Source organism: Xenopus tropicalis, chromosome 9 (assembly GCF_000004195.4).
Source record: "Xenopus tropicalis strain Nigerian chromosome 9, UCB_Xtro_10.0, whole genome shotgun sequence".
Taxonomy (NCBI): Eukaryota; Metazoa; Chordata; class Amphibia; order Anura; family Pipidae; genus Xenopus; species Xenopus tropicalis.
The window spans coordinates 89,595,233-89,617,571 of NC_030685.2; the positions used below are offsets into that span (position 1 = coordinate 89,595,233).

At 51.7% G+C, this 22,339-nt stretch overlaps 1 protein-coding gene across 1 annotated transcript in view; it reads right to left on the reverse strand.

Moving 5' to 3' along the window:
• Positions 1-1,115: 1,115 nt before the first annotated feature.
• itgb5 (integrin subunit beta 5) overlaps positions 1,116-22,339 on the reverse strand; it is a gene marked incomplete in the record, with an annotated part of 87,981 nt that continues 66,757 nt past the window's right edge. The window contains 1 exon segment of the mRNA NM_001142232.1: positions 1,116-1,834. Within this exon segment, the coding sequence (NP_001135704.1) occupies positions 1,742-1,834 (93 nt within the window).

The following is a 22,339-nucleotide window of genomic DNA, read 5'->3' on the forward strand; positions in this document are numbered from 1 at the left end:
AACTTGGCCTTTAGAGGGGCATTTAAAGCTTCTTTATGGGGAACGAGCTGCCTGTGACCCCCCCAAACCAACAGCATTGGCACGAGCTGAAATAGCAGCTGGGGGGGCAACTGGGACAGCGTAGCGGGTGTGGGATGGGCAGGACTCCTTTAGGGGGGCCAGACTACTGCTAAAGGGGCAAAGTTGGGTATATGGGGGCCCCCCACTATCTCTTATGGCAGCCCCAGGGGATGTGAGTCAGGTTCAGCTCATGGATATAATAAAGGGTTAATGAATGAGGGTGGGGGGGTACCCCAGTAGCTGAGGGGCAGTTTGGGGGGGATTATTTGGTGCCAGTGGAGTCGCCCTACGCCAGTGCATGATTGGGCGGTTCCGCGTTATTAACTTCTTTGCTACTCGTTAACTCCCAGAAATTAACGAGCTCCATATCCAGCGCTGCCTAATTACCACAAACCGACACATTGTGGCCCCGGAATGTTTTTGTATCAACCAGACATTTCTTTTCTAAGGATAAAGGGGAAATATATACAGAATTACTGATACTTCCAGCTGCCACTAGGGGGAGCGTGCAGCAAACGGAGGAGAAACTCTGCTAAAATCCTTGGAAGCCGGCGTTGCTGCAAAGACTGCAGATGACAATGAAGCCCCTCGGCAGGTTTATCCCACCCCTGTAGATAAACAACGATCCCTGGAAGCTGTGGGTGTGGCCTTGACCATTCCCACGCTGGCCAATGCAATCTGATTGGATACTGGGTCGGACAGTGTGAAGTGATTGGCCCCAGATACACTTGGGGGTGTGGATGCCGGGGCTCCATAGAGAAAGCCAAGAAGAAACCAATAGGCTGATTCTGGCAAGTGATCCAATTGCCTCACAGCTTTATTGCCCCCCAAGAGGGCAATGGTTTATCTTATTCCGATGCCGTTTGGTACCATTTGGGCACAATCTTGGGGGTGTTGCCCTATTTCCCTTCCTTGCCGAAGTGATTGGGTCCAGCCCAGGGGGCGGGGAAGCTGAGGGTGCTGGGAGTTTCTTACTGGATAAGAGATTCCATTGGTGCAATTTGCCCCTTTTGTACTTCCCCTTTAATTTTACCTCCGACCAAGAGACAAAAACAAGGATTTCTGATCTTTATTAATTTAAGGTTATTACAAAAGTTGCAAAAAGTCCAAATATTTTCTTATAAAACAACCCCCCCCCCCCCCAAACATGAGCGTCCCGGGCAGTTCCCCTTCATTCTACCCCCCAGGAGTTTAAACCTCGGGGTCAGTAATGGGCTCGCGCTGGGGGAGGGGCGTGGCTACCGAATTAGTTAAAATCTCTAGTATAAAATCTAAAGGAAATTTTGACAAAGTTTGTCAAAAATTTATAGAAAATGTTTATAAAAATTCCGCGACCAATGAGAATCAATTGTGCCGTTTGCTCCAATCCCACATCTGATCCAAATGGTTCTGTACCGAGCCCACAGCGGGGCTTAAACCAATGGTCCATTTGGCTCTCCCTCGGGCACGTTCCTCTCCATAAGGGTTGCAGGGAGTTGGAGAGTGTAAGCTCTGTGGATCAGCCAGGTCCAGTCATTAGCGGTATCAGCTGGTTAAGCAGAATGTTGGCCGGTGCCTATTGGCTATTGGGCCAGGGGAGGGCAGAGGTGCCCAGCGCGGAGCCCATATTTGTGCAAATGCCTGATCTCCCCCAACTGGATCAGAACTTCTCTATGTGCCAGAACCTCCCTGGGCCCAGTCCCTATGTGGTTCCGTTGTAGGACTTGCTCAGCATGCTGTACATCTCATCCACGTTGTGCGTAGAGACCGCCGGCCGGTACAGCGGGTTCGATGCCTGGGGAGACAAGGAGACACTTATGGGGCCCAAGTAATGGGAGTGAGTGGGTTTAGTTCCCCTTTAAAGCTCAGATTCCGCTTCATATTCAGTCAGACCTTTCAATATGAGTAAAAGAGATGATTGGTCCAGTGGATCCCAATCTGCAACTGAATCAATATCTCCTCCCCCATCTCATATGTCCCTCCAACATCTCATACCCCCCCCAACATCTCAAAACCCCCCCCCATCTCATATCTCCTCCCCCATCTCATATCTCCAACCATCTCATATCTCCAACCATCTCATATCTCCCCCATCTTATATGTCCCCAACATCTCATAACCCCCCCCACATCTCATATCTCCCCCCATCTCATATCTCCCCCCCCCCCCCCCATTTTCCCCTCATATCTCCCTCCCATCCTCATATCTCCTCCCCATCTCATATGTCCCCCCACAGTCTCATATTCCCCACCCCTGCCATCTCATTCTCACCCAAATCTCCCCCCATCTCATATCTCCTCCCCCATCTCAATATGTCCCCCCCATAATCTCATATCCTCCCGCCCTCCACATCTTCATATCTCCCCCCCACATCTCAATATCTCCTCCTCTCCATCTCAATATCTCCCCCCCCCACATCTCATATCTCCCCCCCCATCTCATATCTCCTCCCATCTCATATGTCCCACATCTCATATCTCCCTCTCATATTCCCCATCTCAACCAATTTCATATCTCCCCCCCCCAATCTCATATCTCTCCCCCCTCAACATCATATCTCCCCAGCCCATCTCATCACTCATATTCCCCCCCCACATCTCATATCTCCCTCCCCCCATCTCATATCTCCCCCCCCATCTCATATCTCCTCCCATCTCATATGTCCCCACATCTATATCTCCCCCATCTCATATTCCCCGCCCAATCTCACCATTTCATATCTCCCCCCCAATCTCATATCTCTCCCCCCACATCAACTCTTCCCCCCCATCTCACCATCTCAAATATCTTCCCCCCCACATCTCATATCTCCCCCCCGCACATCTCATATCTCACCCCCCCACATCATATCTCCCCCCATCTCACATCTCATATCGTCTCACGCCGAACCCCCACATCTCATAATCTCCCCCCTCCACAACATCTCATATGCTCCCCCCCAATCTACACTTCTCCTCCACCCCATCTCAATATGTCCCCCCACATCTCATATCTCCCCCATCTCATATCCCCCCATCTCACCATTTCATATCTCCCCCCGCGACACTCTCAATGATGTTATCCTGAGCACCCCTCAGGACAGTGCATACATATCAACTCATGGTGCCAGGGAGTCGGGTCTGTGAGTGCGAGACGAGTGCCGTTCAATGCTAGCTTGAGGGTACTAGGAATAGGGCGTGCGCGATGGCGGCGTGATGGTCTGCAGCGCGATAGCCGGCGTAGTGATCGATCAGTAGATGTGGTAGGCTTAGGCCGTGAGGTTACGGGGCGGTAGAGGTGAGATGTGGAGGCCGGCACGACGTGGATAGGGTCTGTGAAGATCGATCGTGACGATGTGAGTCGATGGGAGAGATATAGCCTTGCCGGCATATCAGGTTGCAGGGTAGGGCAGCCAGGGTTCTGATGCGGCAGAGACGATGTGTGGGATGGCGTGATTGGTGAAGGGCGGATAGGTGGTGTCGAGGCTCGTATCGGAGCGGAGTAACGTCTGAGTAGTGATCGAGCAGTCGGGATGCGGATGCGGGAGAGGAGCGACACGACGCCGAGGAGGTGGCAGGGAGTGTGAGTGGATGGCCACAGGGAGGTGGCATTGAGGGGGAGCGCGGGGGCGCGGCGTCGCGTGGAGAGCGGAGCAGGACTGCGAGGCGGAAGAGAGTGGGGGACGTCGTAGAAGTCTCGGCCGATCGTGACGAAGTAGGTAGGAGTGGACGCAGGCGCAGCAGCTGAGTACAGGTGAAGAGCGAATGGGAGGTCGAGTGAGAATGGCGGAATGGGTGGTGATCGTGCGGATGATCATGGCGAGCGGCGGGGAGCTGAGGACGGAAGCGGGAGGTGCGCAGTGATGGGGAAAGGTACTGGATGCAGGTTCGTGAGGCGCGTAGACGATGTGCTGTTTGCAGGGGGTATGGGCAAGCGAGCTGGTGACGCGACGGGCTATAGGGAGATATGAGCGAAGAGAGTAGGATCTCGCCCCCACGATTGCGCTCGACCATCATCAGTATCTGCCGCCCACCCAACGAGATCTCAAATAGTCTCCCACGCCCAGCATCTCTATCTCCCCCAGCGCCCATCCATTCCCCCTCCAATCTCAACCTAGTGTGCGTCATATCGTCCCAGTCCCGCCCCCCCACAGATGCGATATAGGTGCGGCATCGCGACGATAGCCGGAGCAGATCGTCGGACCATACGTCATGACCCGTGCCAGCGCCCGTGTCATATCACTACTCGGGTGCCGCCACCCGAGACAGTCGATCAGTGCTCCCGCCCGGATCTCAATATCCTCCCCCGCCGCCGATCTCAACGCATGCTCATACTGCGTCTCGCAGGTGCGCGCACGCGACACATCTCACCATCTCGAGGATATCTTCCCCCCCATGCCTCATATCGCCCCCCCCCATCTCACATCTCCCCCCACCAGTACTGCATATAGATCGTCCGCAGCCCCACGTTACCGCGCGATATCGTACGCATGGGGGAATAGCGGAGGCGCTTGGATGAGCGGCTGGAGAGGAACTCGTCCGTGCAGGACGGTCGTGCAACGCCGGATGGCGGAATCAATAGTCTACTCCCCCATGGGCTCAGTATCTCCCGCGCCCCAAAGCTGTAGATCCCATCTCATATCATGCCCCCCCCTCTCACCATCTCATATCTCCCCCCCCATCTCATAATTCTCCCGCGCACGCACAGACTGTCCATTCGAGCGGCGCAGAGTCACGGTCATAGTGCGATGGCGACCGTGACGCGCGTCATGCGAGGACTTGCGAATATTGGCCCCCGCGCACGATGCGGATCTGAGCAAGGATATCATCGTTGAGCATGCTGGCGCCCAGCCCATGGCGTCGGGATGAGGATCATCGCCACCCTCTGCGGAGCGGAATCGGGGCCAAGGATGGGGGAGCCTGACTTCGGTCGTATGCAAGTGGGAGTCGTACTCTCACGCCGTATGAGATCATGAGATGCTCACGGGCCGGCCCCGCGGAGAATGGCTCAGAGAGCAGAGTCCAGAGTATAACCGTACCCCGCCGAAGCGGCGCAATGGGAGCGCGGTGCAGGATGATCTCCGTCGCCGCTCCCGAACATGCGTCTACCATGTCTCGATCATATCTCCCCACTCCGAAAGGGAGAGAGTTAGGGTGCTTCGACGGCTGGATAGATCATCGCGCTGCGATACTTCCCCCCATAATGTGCGGTGGAGGGCTGGCGGTAGATGCAAAGCTGCTAGAGGAGGAAGGCTAATGTGCCGGCGCGGCGGCATCCGCTGGCTGATTACTCAGCGGCCTCCCCGACCCCATCTCGCAGGACGCGTTCGCGTGCTATCATATAGCTCTCCAGCCCCAGCGACGATCATGGGTATGAGGATCCGAGTAGAGTGTACGCCCCGATACTCACGATTGCGGCAGTGGAGGCGATCGACCTAGTCCACTCATAAGTATTATTGATGACGCGCACACGGCGCTGGCGCCTGAGCATGGCTCAGTATGCGCCTGCTCCCCCTAGACTGTCTCACCATCTCATATCTCCCACCCACCCCATCGCTCACCAATCTCATATTCTCCCCGCCCATCTACCATCTCATATCTCCCCCCCCATCTCATATACCCCCCCCCCAATCTCAACCATCTCATACTCCCCCCCATCTCATATCTCCCCCCAACCATCTCACATCCTCAATATCTCCCCCCCCCATCTCACCATCTTCATATCTCCCCCCAACATACCTCACCATCACTGTAATATGCCTCCCCCCCCATCTCACCATCTCATATCTCCCTCCCCCATCTCAACCAATCCTATATCTCCCCCCCCGCCATCTCAATATCTCCCGCCCCCCATCTCAATGCTCCCCACCCCGCCCCCCCCATCTCACCATCTCATTCTGGCCCTCTGTGCGCATCGCATCTGAAACCCTGGAGAATTCCCGGCGCGGTCGTGAATGGTAACGAGCAGCTTCGCAATACGGCCAATAGGACGAGGCCAATCGCAGGATGCTCCCCAAACTACGGCCAGCAGCACGGTCAGGGTAATCGGGGGCACTGGGCACATGTCCTGTGGGGGGAATCCAAGGGATGCTGGGTAAATGCCCAAGTCTGGAGGAACAGTATGTCATGTGGGGCCCCCCAAGCTGAACCTGTTTCTTTTATTTGCATTTCCCCTTAAGGGGCCCCTGTTAATGCTGGGGGGCCCCACGAGCTAATTGGCTCCAAACCCTAATAAGGGCTCAGCCATTGGTTATTGGGCAGAAATGTGCAATTCCTGGGGGGAAATATTAATTTGATAAGGCTTGGGGCAGAGAAACAAAACCCTAACACAGGAATCATCCCGTCTCCCCCGATGTCGCAGTAACTACTAAATTAAAGGGAAGGAATAAAGGAGGGTCAAGTTGCCCTTTACAGCTGGAATTGGCCCCATTACCTCCGTCCCAAGATAATAGATCTTCCTTCATTTGTTTCCTTTCGCTTTGGGGCCCGGGCAAGGTCATCGTATATAGAGGCGAATGCGCTCCCCGCAATCCCCCCCTCCTTTCTGCGTAACTCCGTGCCCCCCCCCCCGGCCTCAGGGAAATCAGCACAAAGGGCATGATTCTTCTCATTGGGCACCCATTGGGTTTAAACTGGATTGGCCAATGTCTGGGTGCAAGCGGCTTTGCTGGGGCATTTATCTGTGCCCGAGGAGGGCACGGGTGTGTATAGTAAGGCAACGAGTAAGGCCTGCAGCTGTAGGGTTGTGTATAGTAAGGCAAAAGGCAAAGTAAGGCTGCAAGCTGTAGGGGAGTGTGTTATAGTAAGGGCAAGGCAAATAGTAAGCCTGCCAGCTGTAGGGGAGTGTGTATAAGTAAGGCAAGGCAATAGTAAGGCTGCAGCTGTAGGATGTGTAAGTAAGGCAAGCAATAGTAAGGCCCTGGCAGCTGTAAGGGGAGTGTGTATAGTAAGGCACGGCAATAGTAAGGCCTCAAGCTGTAGTGGAGTGTGTTAGTAAAGGCAAGGCAATAGTAAGGCCTCAGCTGTGGGGAGTGGTGTATAGTAAGGCAAGGCCCAAATAGTAAGGCCTGCAAGCGTAGGGAGTGTGTATGGTAGGCCAAGGCAATGCAGCCCTGCAGCTCGTATGGGAGTGGTAATGTAAGGCAAGGTCAATAGCAAGGCGCAGCTTGTAGTGGAGTGTGTATGGTAAGGCAATGGCAAATAAGGTCTGCAGCTGTAGGGGAGTGTGTATAGTAAGGCAAGGCAATAGCAAGGCCTGCAGCTGTAGGGGAGTGTGTATAGTAAGGCAAGGCAATAGCAAGGCCTGCAGCTGTAGGGGAGTGTGTATAGTAAGGCAAGGCAATAGCAAGGCCTGCAGCTGTAGGGGAGTGTGTATAGTAAGGCAAGGCAATAGCAAGGCCTGCAGCTGTAGGGGAGTGTGTATAGTAAGGCAAGGCAATAGTAGGCCTGCAGCGTAGGGGAGTGTGTAATAGTAGGCAAGGCAAATAGCAAGGCATGCAGCTGTAGGGGAGTGTGTATAGTAAGGCAAGGAATAGCAAGGCTGCAGCTGTAGGGGCGTGTGTATGAGTAAGGCCGGCAATAGCAAGGCCCTGCACTTGTAGGGGGTGTGTATCATGTAGGCACGGCAATAGCAAGGGCCTGCAGCTTAGGGGAGTGGTGTATAGTAAGGGCAAGGCAATAAGCAAGGCTGGCACTGTAGGGGAAAGTTGTGTATAGTGGCAAGGCAATAGTAAGGCCTGCAGCTGTAGGGGAGTGTGTATAGTAAGGCAAGGCAATAGCAAGGCCTGCAGCTGTAGGGGAGTGTGTATAGTAAGGCAAGGCAATAGCAAGGCCTGCAGCTGTAGGGGAGTGTGTATAGTAAGGCAAGGCAATAGTAAGGCCTGCAGCTGTAGGGGAGTGTGTATGTAAGGCAGGCAAATAGTAGGTGCAAGCTGTATCGGGATTGTATAGTAAAGGCAAGGCTAATAGCAAGGCCTGCAGCTGTAGGGGAGTGTGTATAGTAAGGGCAAGGCAATAGTAAGGCTGCAGCTGTAGGGGAGTGTGTATAGTAAGGCAAGGAATAGTAAGGCCTGAGCTGTAAGGGGAGTGTGTAATAGTAAGGCAAGGAATGAGAAGGCCTGCAAGCTGTAGGGAGTGTGTATAGAAGGCAAGGCAATAGCAAGGCCTGCAGCTGTAGGGGGAGGGTGTAATGAGTAAGGCAAGGCAATAGTAAGGCCTGCAGCTGTAGGGGAGTGTGTATAGTAAGGCAAGGGAATAGTAAGGCCTGCAGCTGGTAGGGAGTGTGTATAGTAAGGCAAGGCAATAGTAAGGCCTGCAGCTGTAGGGGAGTGTGTATAGTAAGGCAAGGCAATAGTAAGGCCTGCAGCTGTAGGGGAGTGTGTATAGTAAGGCAAGGCAATAGTAAGGCCTGCAGCTGTAGGGGAGTGTGTATAGTAAGGCAAGGCAATAGCAAGGCCTGCAGCTGTAGGGGAGTGTGTATAGTAAGGCAAGGCAATAGTAAGGCCTGCAGCTGTAGGGGAGTGTGTATAGTAAGGCAAGGCAATAGCAAGGCCTGCAGCTGTAGGGGAGTGTGTAAGTAAGCAAGGCAATAGTAAGGCCTGCAGCTGTAGGGGAGTTGTGTATAGTAAGGCATATAATAGTAAGGCTGCAGGCTGTGGGAGTGTGTATAGTAAGGCAAGGCAATAGCAAAGGCCTGCGCTGTAGGGGAGTGTGTATAGTAAAGGCAAGGCATAGCAAGGCCTGCAGGCTTGTAGGGGAGTGTGTATAGTAAGGCAAGGCATAGCAAGGCTGCAAACTGTAGGGGAGTGTGTATAGTAAGGCAAGGCAATAGTAAGGCCTGCAGCTGTAGGGGAGTGTGTATAGTAGATTCGTTAATGGGGATCCCCACCCTAAATCTGCAACTAAGTTTCCCATAAATATATATTAAATATAAATGATATTCTCTGCACTGCTGGCCCTGACTCCTGACACCGTATCCCAAGTATCCCATAATACCTTGCGTGCTCTGACCTGGGAGAATAACAGATTTATGCAAGGCATTGTGGGAAATGGATTCTTGCCTGGACTGACCATACATTGTGTCTGTAGTCACAACATTATTAAAGGAGACACATCCTATAAAAAATAACAATGTCCCAGGGAATTATACTCCTCTAGATACAGAAGGATTGTGCTTTAAAAAGTTGTGTTTCTGACTGATTTATTGAGAAATTCCCCCAAAACCCCACTAGCCCCCGCCATCTGTGCCACTTCCTGCTGGCTGAATTCTCTGGATGAGCTGGGGCTGGCGGCCCTCCGTACCCCTGCACTGTAGGAAGGGAACCAATCATGCAGCTAGGCTGAATGATAGGGAACTGAAGCCTGTCCTGTGCTTGTGTGACTGCAGGGCTGTGATGGCTTACTGTGCTCTTGGCAGGGACAGTTGGACACGCCCACCCCTCATGTGGAAACCCACCAGGGACTGAGACGGACTATAGGAGCTCCATAAAGGGGCTCATTGGTTACAGATAGGGTTAATGTTTAGCAAAGGAAACCAGCACCGGTAATAATTCACTATTGCTACAGGGTTAGGGGTTTCCTTTATCCAATATGTCTCCTTTAATGGATGTTATAAAGTTGCTCAGAATGACATTTTCTTTTATGCCAAAAAACAAGAATTTGGTTTAATATGCCCTTTAAAGAGATGCCATAGAGCAGCGTGTTACCCTGTGAGCCAAGGCTGCCGCGGGCCCTACTGGTATAAAGCAGCCGGGGTTCTACCAGGGCAATAAAAATGTAATTGATTTGTTCTAATAAATAGGCCAACAACTCCAGGGCCTGCTGCAAACATTATCGAGAATGATCATAAGTAAGGAGCATAATAAGCTTGCCAATCAGGGTCGTAGGGCATCCAGAAACCCCAGCAGCCCTGCTGCCTCCAGACTCCCCTCCAGCCACTCCCCAGCAGCCCCATCTAACTCCCGCAGAGCCCCACCCAGCATCCCCACACTTCCAGCAGCCCCCCCCCAGCACTCCCCGAGCAACTCATCCACCCCAGGATGGAAATGCAGACAGCACCATGGATCCATTATACCAATATACCCCACCCAGGGCAGAATCTCACCCCATCACTTGTAACAACCCCTTCAGCATAAAATAATAATATCAGTGCTTTTTTTACATGGGGGGAGGGTTAAATTGGGGTTGGACTTCAGGGCCCCACAACTGTAGGTAGGGAAGATGGAGACAGTAGGGCAAGATGGAGACAGTAGGGCAAGATGGAGACAGAGGCAAGATGGAGACAGTCAAGGGCAAAGATGGAGACGTTAGGGCAAGAATGGGGAAGTAAGGCATGATGGAGACAGTAGGGCAAGATGGAACAGTAGGGCAAGATGGAGACAGTAGGCAAGATGGGGAAGTAAAGGAAGAGGAGACATATGGCAGATGGAGACTGTAGGGCAAGATGGGGACAGTAGGCAAGATGGGACAGTAGGGCAAGATGGAGAAGTAGGGCAAGATGGAGACAGTAAGGTGCAAGATGGAGACAGTAGGGCAAGATGGGGACAGTAGCAAGATGGAGACAGTAGGTGCAGATGGAGACAAGTAGGGCAGATGGGGACAGTAGGGCAAGATGGGACACGTAAGGGCAAAGATGGGATAGTAGGGCCAGAATGGAGACAGTGGCAAGATGGAGACAAGATACGGCAAGATGGAGACAAGTACGCAAAATGGAGACAGTTAGGGCAAGAATGGGAGACAGTAAGGGCAGATGGGACAGTCAGGCAAGATGGGAACAGTAGGGCAAGATGGAGACAGTGGGCAAGATGGGGTACAGTAGGGCAAGATGGGAACAGTAGGGCAAGATGGAGACAGTAAGGGCAAGATGGGGACAGTAGGGCAAAGATGGAGACAGTAGGGCAAGATGGAGACAGTTAGGCAAGATGGAGAAGTAGGGAAGATGGGGACATGTAGGGGAAGATGGGACAGTAGGGGCAGATGGAGACAGTAGGGGAAGATGGTAGACAGTAGGGAAGATGGGAGACAGTAGGGCTAAGATGGAGACGTAGGGCAAAGATGAGTAGGGCAAGAGGAGAAGTAGGGAAGATGGAGACAGTAGGGGAAGATGGAGACAGTAGGGCAGATGGAAGACAGTAGGAAGATGGGACAGTAGAGCAAGATGGGGACAAGTAGGGCCAGATGGAGACAGTAGGGCAAGATGGAGAAGCAGGGCAAGATGGAACGCAGGAAGATGGAGACAGTAGGGCAAGATGGAGACAGCAGGGCAAGATGGGAGACAGCAGGGCATAGATGGAGACAGGCAGGGCAAGAATGGAGACAGCAGGGCATAGATGGAGACAGCAGGGGCAAGATGGAGACAGCAGGGCTAAGATGGAACAGCAGGGCAAGATGGGACGCAGGGCAAGAATGGAGACAGCAGGGCAAGATGGAGACAGCAGGACAAGAATGGAGACAAGTAGGGCAGAGGAGACAGCAGAGCAAGCATGGGACAGCCAGGGCAAGAATGGAGACAGCGGGCAAGATGGAGACAGTAGGGCAAGATGGAGACAGCAGGGCAGATGGAGAACAGCAGGGAGGGGCAGGGGAGGGAGGGAATGATGGAGACAGTAGGCAAGATGGAGACAGTAGGGAAGATGGGAGACAGTAGGGAAAGATGAGACAGTAAAGGGAAGATGGAGACAGAGGGCTCAGATGGAGACAGCAAGGGCAAGATGGAGCAGCAGGGCAAGATGGAGACAGCAAGGCAAGATGGAGACAGCAGGGCAAGATGGGGACAGTAGGAAGATGGAGACAGTAGGGCAAGATGGTAGAACGTCGGCGCCAGATGGGGACAGTAGGGCAAGATGGGACAGTAGGGGCAAGATGGGGAATGTAGGGCAAGATGGAGAACAGTAGGGCAAGATGAGACAGTAGGGCAAGATGGGAGACAGTAGGGCAGATGGGACAGTAGGGAAGATGGAGACAGAGGGGAAGATGGGGAAGTAGGGAAGATGGAGGACAGTAGGGCAAGATGGAAGACAAGAAGGACAGATTGAGACATGTAGGACAAGATGGGGACAGTAAGTGGCAAGAGGAGACAGTAGGACAAGATGGAGACAGTAGACAAAGATGGAGACGTAGGACAAGATTGGGAGTAGGGCAAGATGGAGACAGTAGGACAAGATGGAGACAGTATGACAAGATGGGACAGTAGGGCAAGATGGAGACAGTAGGGTAAGATGGGGAACAGTAGGGCAAGAATGGGGACAGTAAGGGCAAGATGGAGACAGTAGGGCAAGATGAGACAGTAGGGCAAGATGGAGACAGTAGGGCAAATGGGGGACCGTAGGGCAAGATGGAGACAGGGAAAGACAATATCAGTGTTTGCCTTTAGTTTTGGACTAACACTCCCAGCACCACAGTACAGTAGTTGGAGTCTGTTAGAAGGTGGTGGGAGTTTCACCTTTGAAAAATGCTAAAGTGCAATTGGTTTAACAGTTCAATTTTTTATAAATATTGGGGCCCTTTAGAACCCGCCTTATCCTGGGCCTGGCCAATACTACGATACCCTAATAACCCTGGTACCACTGGGTCGGTTCCAAGCAGCACAGACATGGGGATGGGGGATGGGGAGCTGCACTAGGAGCCCAGTCGCCTTAGGGACAGATTTACTGTAATTAATGACATTAGAAACCCAAATAAACAAGGTGATTGGATTGGCCAATCAAGGCTCTATCTGCTGTCCCTATGTAATATAATAACACTGCGGCCACAGAACCGAGAGGCCCGAACCCCTATTTTGCTTATGTTTAAAGCAACTGGGCCGCAACCCCAGAAACCCGACCGGCAAACAAAGATTATACATTAGAATCAGGACCGGATCATTCATTGACTGGATATTATGGGATGGCTCCTAATGCTGGTTCTGTTCAGGTTCTGGGCTGAGATTTATATAGGAAATCCCACTCTAATAAATATTGATACCGTGTTTCCCCGAAAATAAGACACTGTCTTATATTTTTTTAAGCTCCAAAATATGCACTAGGACTTATTTTCAGGAGATGTCTTATTTTTCCATGAAGAAGAATACAGTACACATTTATTCCATCGTTTGGGTGGGTGTCTTATTTTCGGGGGGTGCCTTATTTTCCGAGGGGGTGAAAAATCAGGGGGGGGCCTTACTTTCGGAGGATGTCCTATTTTCGGGAAAACAGGGTAAGGAGCCTGTAATCCCTCACCCTCAGTGGGGTATTGTCCTAAAGCTTTATTTGTATTATATCCCCTACAGTTGTGCCACCCACTGCCTACTGTTCATCTTGTCTACTGTCTCTCTTGCCTACTGTCTCATCTTGCCTATACTGTGTCACTGTCTTGTCCATCTTGTCTACTGTCTTCCATCTTGCCAACTGTTCTACTTGTCCTACGTCGTCCATTTGCCCTACTGTCTCCACTTGTCCTACTGTCTCATCTTGCCCTACTTTTTTCCCCCCCATCTTGCCTACTGTCTCATCTGCCTACTGTCTCCATCTTGTTCTACTGTCTCCATCTTGCCTACTGTCCCCATCTTGTCCTACTGTATCATCTTGCCCTACTGTCTCATCTTGTCCACTTCTCCATTTGCTACTTGTCCATCTTGCCACGTCTAATCTGCCTACTGTCTCCATCTTGCCTACTGTCCCATCTGTCCTACTGTCTCTCCATCTTGCTATCTGTTCCAATTCTTGCCTACTGTCTCCATCTTGCCTACTGTCTCATCTGCCTACTGTCCCATCTTGCCTACTGTTCCATCTTGCCCTACTGTCTCCATCTTGCCTAATGTTTCATCTTGCCTACTGTCCCCATCTTGCCCTACTGTCTCAATTTGCCCTACTGTCCATCTTGCCTACTGTCCCCATCTTGTCTCTACTTCGTCTCCATCTTGCCTACTGTCCATTTGCCCTACTGTCCCATCTTGCCTACTGTTCCATCTTGCCCTACTGTTCATCTTGCCTACTGTCATCTTGCCTACTGTCTCCATCTGCCCTACTGTCCATCCTCTATCTTGCCTCTTGTCCATCTTGCTACTGTCCCCATCTTGCCTCTGTTTGTGCCCTAAATAAACCAAACCTAGTGATTTATGTGCAGACCAACCATGAGTGAAAGTAAATCTGCCCCATAGTTGCTGATGCCCCTACTGGCCGGGGGGGATATATAGATATACAGACACGATGGGACAATAATGAGTTTACGCTTCTCAGGAATTACCTGCAGAACAAGAGGTTCTTATTGGCAACATAATATCAGGATCTATTGATGTTACAGAGAAACCGCAGGAAATGAAGTGTCAGTTTATTCCGCAGGGTTATTTCCTCCCCCCGATCCTTTTCCCACCAACCTGCGCTGCCCCGGCCTCTGGCTGTTTAATAACAGAGGGGCCCTGAGCACTGTCTTTAGTACCAAACTCCCTGCGACCTCTCTGTTAGTAATAATGGGAGCGAGAGCGGCAACACAAACTGCCTGGTGAGTAAGTACAACATAAAGTAATAACATAGTAACCGAGGGGCAAAAACCACTCACATCAATCAAGTTCAACCCTTCACTCACATTGTAACTTATAGCTGATGCAGGGGAAGGTAAAATGTGTCTCTATATGCAGCCTTGTGCCTTTATATGGGCACAGAACCTCTCAGTGACTGCTAATATCCTTATCATTTACAGTAGGGGGTACATTATCCCTTATAATACATGAGTGATACTCAGAGTTCCCTGTATAACTCAGCCTGCAGCCTTGTGCCTTTATATGGGCACAGAACCTCTCAGTGACTGCTAATATCCTTATCATTTACAGTAGGGGGTACATTATCCCTTATAATACATGAGTGATACTCAGAGTTCCCTGTATAACTCAGCCTGCAGCCTTGTGCCTTTATATGGGGGGCACAGAACCCTCAGTGACTGCTTAATATCCTTATCATTTGACAGTAGGGGGTACATTATCCCTTATAATACATGAGTGATACTCAGAGTTCCTGTATAACTCAGCCTGCAGCCTTGTGCCTTTATATGGGGGCACAGAACCCCTCAGTGACTGCTAATATCCTTATCATTTACAGTAGGGGGTACATTATCCTTATAATACATGAGTTGATACTCAGAGTTCCCTGTATAACTCAGCCCTGCCAGCCTTGTGCCTTTTATATGGGGGGCACAGAACCCCTCAGTGACCTGCTAATATCCTTATCATTTTACAGTAGGGGTACATTAATCCCTTATAATACATGAGTGATAGCTCAGAGTTCCCCTGTATAACTCAGCCTGCAGCTTGTGCCTTTTATATGGGGGGCACAGAACCCCTCAGTGACCTGCTAACATCCTTATCATTACAGTAGGGGGTACATTATCCCTTATAATACATGAGTGATACTCAGAGTTCCCTGTATAACTCAGCCTGCAGCCTTGTGCCTTTATATGGGGGGCACAGAACCCTCAGTGACTGCTAATATCCTTATCATTTACAAGTAGGGGGTACATTATCCCTTATAATACATGAGTGATACTCAGAGTTTCCCTGTATAACTCAGCCTGCAGCCTTGTGCCTTTATATGGGGGGCACCAGACCCCTCAGTGACTGCTAATATCCTTATCATTTACAGTAGGGGGTACATTATCCCTTATAATACATGAGTGATACTCAGAGTTCCCTGTATAACTCAGCCTGCAGCCTTGTGCCTTTATATGGGGGGCACAGAACCCCTCAGTGACTGCTAATATCCCAGGGACGTGTGATTGTCAGTTCCTGTGTCCGGTAATTACTCGGGGAATGTGCTGTAACTATGGGGCTACTGTTTGCCAACACAATGCAGGTAAGTGGCCAAACAAAGTCTGTCTGCCTTTCCCCCGGGGCGAGTGCGACACAAGGTTGGTCCCCAGACAGGTCACAGCAGGAGATTTCCGGGCCCCGTGGGACGCGGGTGGGTCGGTTCTGCATTAGTGGATCCCTAAGGGGCAAAACACAGAGTCGGAACCAGAATTTCCTGCTCCCTGTCGGTCGTGCAGAACTGAACGACTTTACGTGCGAAATCTCTGTCTCTTGTGGTAAAGTGAATCGACAGGAATACAAGAGGCGAGGGAGGGGGTGGGGCAAGGGGGGGGGGTATTTGCCATGGGGGCCACGGGGGCCACTATTAAATCTATAGACAAATATGAACTTTTAGTAGAACAATAGGTTTTGGCTGCCGGGGTCAGCGACCCCCATTTGAAAGCTGCAAAGATGTAGAAGTCGAAAGGCAAATAATTAAAAAACAATAAAGACCAATTGCAAAGTTGCTAGGAATAGGGAATTCAACAGTTAATTTAAGGGTGAACCCACCCCTTTACCACCAGGGAAGGTCAGCTTGGACTCTGGAGGATGCTGGGAGTTGTATTTCAGCAATATCTGTAGGGCCCTGATCATACTGCTGTGTTGTTAGAACCAATAATAAGCATTAATAGCCCCCCGGGCCCCCCCTGTCCCATTCAGCCGCAGGAATATTGACATATTGGGCCTATAAGGGACACGTGCGCTGCTGCCATGGAACTGCCCCCCCCCCCCCCCCCCCCCCCCCCGCTGAGCTGCTGCCCCGGGGTAACCCGACCCTCTGTTTCCATGTAACGTGAGAACTCGGCCACCGACAGGCGCTAGCGCTCCCCGAGCCAGCGAATCCAGTGACCCGCAGCCGCCGGCCCATTCACAGCTCAGGCCCCAGGGGCTCTTGTTCCTCTCATACCCCCCCACCTGTGTCTGAGCCCCTTTTATACAGGGAGGGGCATTTGTACCTGTGTATATCATATGTGTAACTATATATACAGCAGAGCCAGAGGTGCCGGGGGGGGGGGGCAGACTGCAGGGTCTACTGTACCTTAGCCCCCCCTCAAAAGATATTCCTGCAGGGGGGCCCGGCCAAGTACAGGTACTGTTTTATTATTACAGAGAAAAGGGAATCATTTAACCATGAAATAAACCCAATAGGGCTGTTCTGCCCCAATAAGGGGTAATTATATCTTAGTTGGGATCAAGTACAGGTACTGTTTTATTATTACCAGAGAAAAAGGGAATCATTTAACCATTAATAAACCCAATAGGGCTGTTCTGCCCCAATAAGGGGTAATTTTCTTAGTTGGATCAAGTACAGGTACTGTACTGAAAAAAGTGCATTTGTCAGTATAGTGGGGGGTGTGTCTAACCTGTGTGTCTAACGGTGCATGCTGGAGTTGCAGTTCAAGACACCTCGGGCCCATGGATTTACCAGACCCAATATACAGATTATTTTGCCTCTCTGAGCAGCAGAAGTCAAGAGAGAGAGAACGTCAGTGGGTTAATTCTCAGCAAATCCAAATTAAAACACTGACGTTAGTGAGCATATTGGTCAGGATCAGATCTCCTACAGTGGCCCCTCCAGCTGCTGCCTGAACTACAACTCCCAGCACCTCCAGCCCAGGCCCATCTGCTATATAGTGCGGAAAGTGCTAAATGCAATCCCAGGTTTCTGCCCACGTGTCGAGATGTACAAACCCGGTGCAACGTTTGCACCGTGCAACACAGGTCCGATAGGTGCACTGAGCCACAATCTTGCACCAAAACAAACGGTTTGGCCCCCGGGTGGGACGTGGGTGTGCACTGACACTGGGCATAGCAACCATAATTGCAAACAGACAAGGCCGTAGTTAACGGAGAAAATAAAAAGACCAACTGCAAATAACTGATAGTTTGTTGTTACTTTCCCTTTAAACCCCAGAAGTAAATGCTAATATACACGGCATGGGTTGTACCAATGTATACATTCCCAGACACAGACCCACAACCGGATCAGCTTTCCTGTAAGCAAATACCTGTGTCTGGGGCCCTCCAGCCGCTCTATGGGCCCCACCTGCAAGGAACCCAATAACACTACTCCACAATGACATTCTCATCACGTCGGCAGTGTCCTGGTCACAAAAGGGTGGTTTAAACCAGATAATCCCCACACACACCCTTTAACCCATCGGAGGGGATCTCTGACACCAATTGACAGTTGTATCCAACACAACGCCTGCGGGCCAACACAAAACTGCCCGACAATTACTAAAACGCAATTCAAACACTTTCTTTTGCAATAAATGATATTTCTGCAGAAATAGACAAATATTCTCTGAGCAACATTAACCCTGAGGCAAAGTGTGGGAGATGCAGCATCGCTACTGAGCGTCCCATTGGGGAAGCAGAAGGGTTAACCCTTAGCCTCCCAGTATGGAGTTCCCCTACCAGTCCTTGTTCTAGTAGGGTGTATATGCCCATAGGGCTGAGCTGTAGGTCGGGGGGGGATATTGGGGGGGTGGGGGCATGTCACATTTTGTCTTGCGCCCAGCTCACTGGGGGTTTTGCCCAGTCCAGAACACCTTAGGCCAACAGAACCAGCAACAGCCTGCCCCCCCCCCCCCCAGCCAAGTCTTACAGCCTCACTGACTGGGGGCCCTCATCCTCTCACTGCAACGTCAGTTATCCATTCCCACTGACAGGTCTTGAGTCTGTGTCCTCCTGCAGAGGGTTCTGGGAGTTGTGGGGGTCTTTATGTATGGGTTTAAGTGTGTGCCCCAGGCTGTATTGTGGCATTGAATGTGTCGCCCTGGGGGTCCCAGGGTAGAAATGTGGGTGTGAGCTGGTTCTGTGTGTCTGCGCCCTCTGAAGTGCAAAGTGCCTGTCACTGTGGCTGGAAGTGGGGTTGTGTGTCTGTGTGTGTTGTGTCATTCAGTGGGTGTGTGTCTGTGTGTGTTTGTGTCACTCAGTTGGGTGTGTGTGTCACTTGTGTCAGTGTGTTTGTGTACTCAGTGGGTGCTGTGTTTCATGTGTCAGGTGTTGTGTACTCAGTGGGGTGTGTGGTGTCACTGTGTCATGTGTTTGTTGTCACTCAGGGGTGTGTGTGTTCATTTTCTGTCAGTGTTTGTCAGGGGGTGGCCGTCAAGGTTATATATGTTAGTGTGTGGCCCCTGCAGCAGTGAGTGTGGTGTCAGTGTGTGCCCCTGCAGGGAGTGTGTTGGCGCCCTACACGCAGTGTGTACTCCTGCAGGGAGTGGTGGCCCTACCGCAGTGTGTACCCCCTGCAGGGATGTGTGGGCCCTAACGCATGTGGTAACCCTGCCAGGAGTGTGTGGCTCCTACACGCAGTGTTGTAACCCTGCAGGAGTGTGTGGCCCTACACGTCAGTGTGTAACCTCTGCAGGGAGTGTGTGGCCCTACACGCAGTGTGTAACCTGCAGGGAGTTTGTGTAGCGAGCGCTTCAGATCTCCTTTTGTGCGGCTCTGCGTCCCCTCTTTGCAATTGAAGAAGATGCCTGAGCGGAAGCCCTCCCGGCCCCTCCCATCACGCTCCTCCCCGCCCTTCATGCACTATGGCTCCCGTCTGCACCATTACCGCTGTCACTAACCACTAACCGATCTTCTCTCGTCCCCGGGATGTGCCTGCGCGTTTAGTTTGTACCCCAATTTCAATCACTTCCATTCTACCTGCCCTATAATTACCCCATATACCCTGCCCTATAAATACCCCATATACCTGCCTATAATACCCATAGTACTGCCCATAATACCTCCATAACCCTGCCTATATACCCCCATATACCTCCCATAATAACCCATATACCTGCTTCTTATACCCATATACCCTGCCCTAGTAATGACCCATATACCCTGCTATAATACCCCATATACCTTGCCATAATACATATACTGCCTATAAATACCCCATATCTGCCCTTAATACCATATCTGCCTATAATACCCATAATACCCTGCCTATAATACCCATATACCTGCTCTAATAATACCACATATACCTGCCCTAATACCCCATATCCCTGCCCATAATACCCATAAACCTGCCTATAACCCCATATACCTGCCTATAATCCCATATACCCGCCTATAATACCCCATTACCTGCTAAATACCCAATATACCGCCCGTATAAACCCATATACCTGCCTATAATACCCATAACCTGCCTATAGTACCCATATACTCTGCCCATAGTACCCATATACCCTGGCTATATACCCATATACTGCTATAGTCCCATATACCTGGCTATAATACCCCATATACCTGGCCTATAATATACCCCATTACTGCCTAATAGTACCCATATACCCTGGGCCTGATAATACCCTGATACCTGCATAACCCATATACATGCCTTCTATAAATACCCATTAACCTGCCTATAATTACACTTATTGATACATTGTATCCACTAGATGAATGCCCTACACGGGAGCCTGATACCTGTAACAGTTAACAACCCAGGCCGGACTGGCAATCTGTGGGGTAGTGGAATGCCAGGGGCTTGGTAAGTGCCCAGACAGCACTATTTATTGGGCTGGGGGCTGTTTGTGCCTCTGGGTCTGAAGCCAGGGGGGGCTGTAGGTGCACAGACAGTCACTATTTATGGGCTGGGGGGGGCTGTTTGTGCCTCCTGGTATGGAATGCCGGGGGGCTGTACAGGGACACAGACAGTCTATTTAAATTGGCGGGGGGGGGGCTGTTTGTGCCTCTGGTAGCTGGAATGCAGGGGGGGCTGGTAAGGTGCCCCAGACAGTCACTATTTATTGGCTGGGGGGCTTGTTTGTGCCTCTGGGTACTGGGAATGCAGGGGGTGTAAGGTGCACAGACAGTACTATTTATTGGGCTGGGGGGGGGTGTTTGTGCCTTGGGTACTGGGAATGCCGGGGGGGTCTTGTAAGGTGCACAGACAGTCACTTTATTGGGCTGGGGGAGGGCTGTTTGTGAATCGGGTACGGGAATGCCCAGGGGGGCTGCTGTAATGTGCCACAGACAGTCCTATTATTGGGCTGGGGGGGGCTGTTGTGAGTCTGGGTATGGGAATGCCAGGTGGGGCTGTAAGTGCACAAGACGTCACTATTTATTGGGCTTGGGGGGGGGGTGTTTGTGCTCTGGGTAGTGGGAATGCGGGGGGGCTGTAAGGTGCCAAGAAGTCACTATTTATGGGGCTGGGGGGGGGTGTTTTGTGCCTCTGGTACTGGGAATGCAGGGGGGTGTAAGGGTGCCAAGACAGTCCTATTTATTGGGTGGGGGGGGGGTGTTTTGTGCCTCGGGTACTGAATGCAGGGGGGCTGTTAAGGTGCCACATGACAGTCACTAATTTATTGGCTGGGGGGGGGGTGTTGTGCCTGGGTACTGGAATGCAGGGGGGCTGTAGGTGCACAGACAGGTCACTATTTATTGGCTGGGGGGGGGGGTGTTGTGCCTCTGGGTACTGGAATGCCGGGGGGCTGCTAAGGTGCACAACAGTCACTATTATTGGGCTGGGGGGGCTGGTTTGTGAGCTGGGTACTGGGAATGCCGGGGGGCCTGTAATGTGCAACAGACAGTCACTATTTATTGGCTGGGGGGGGGGGCTTGTTTGTGAGTCTGGTACTGGGAATGAGGGGGCTGTAAGGTGCACGTCACTATTTATTGGCTGGGGGGCTGTTTTGTGCCTCTGGGGTACTGGGAAAATGCAGGGGGGCTGAAGGTGCCAGCAGACAGTCACTATTAATTGGGCTGTGGGGGGCGGGCTGTTTGTGCCTCTGGGTATGGGAATGCAGGAGGGGGGGCTTAAGTGCACAGACAGTCATATTTATTGGCTGGGGGGGGGCTGGTTTGTGCCTCTGGTACGGGAATGCCGGGGGGGCCTGTAAGTGCCACAGACAGTCACTATTTTTGGACTGGGGGGCTGTTTAGTGCTCTGGGTCTGGGAATGCAGGGGGGCTGTAAGGTGCCAAGACAGTCACTATTATGGGCTGGGGGGCTGTTTGTGCTCGGGTACTGGGAATGCAGGGGCTGTAAAGGTGCACAGAACAGTCCATATTTATGGCTGGGGGGGCTGTTTGTGCGTCTGGTAACTGGGATGCCAGGGGGCTGTAAGGTGCACAGTAAGTCACTATTTATTGGCTGGGGGGGCTGTTTGTGCTCTGGGTAACTGGGAATGCCGGGGGGGCTGTAAGGTGCCACAGACAGTCACTCATTTATGGGCTGGGGGGGCTGTTGTGCCTCTGTGTATGGGATGCCGGGGGGGCTGTAAGGTGCACAGACGTACTAATTATTGGGCTGGGGGGGGGGGCCGTTTGTCTCTGGTACTGGAATGCTACAGGGGGGCTGGTAAAGGTGCAACGACAGTCACTATTTATTGGTGGGGGCGGGCGTGTTTGGGCTCTGGGTCGGGAATGCGGGGGGGCTGTAAGGTGCAGCAGACAGTCATCTATTTATTGGGCACCAACCATACTCAACTCCGTGCTGCACTCTAGTGGCTGGGAGTTAGTAGTACAAGGTACCTGCCATAGTTAAAGTAGAGAGG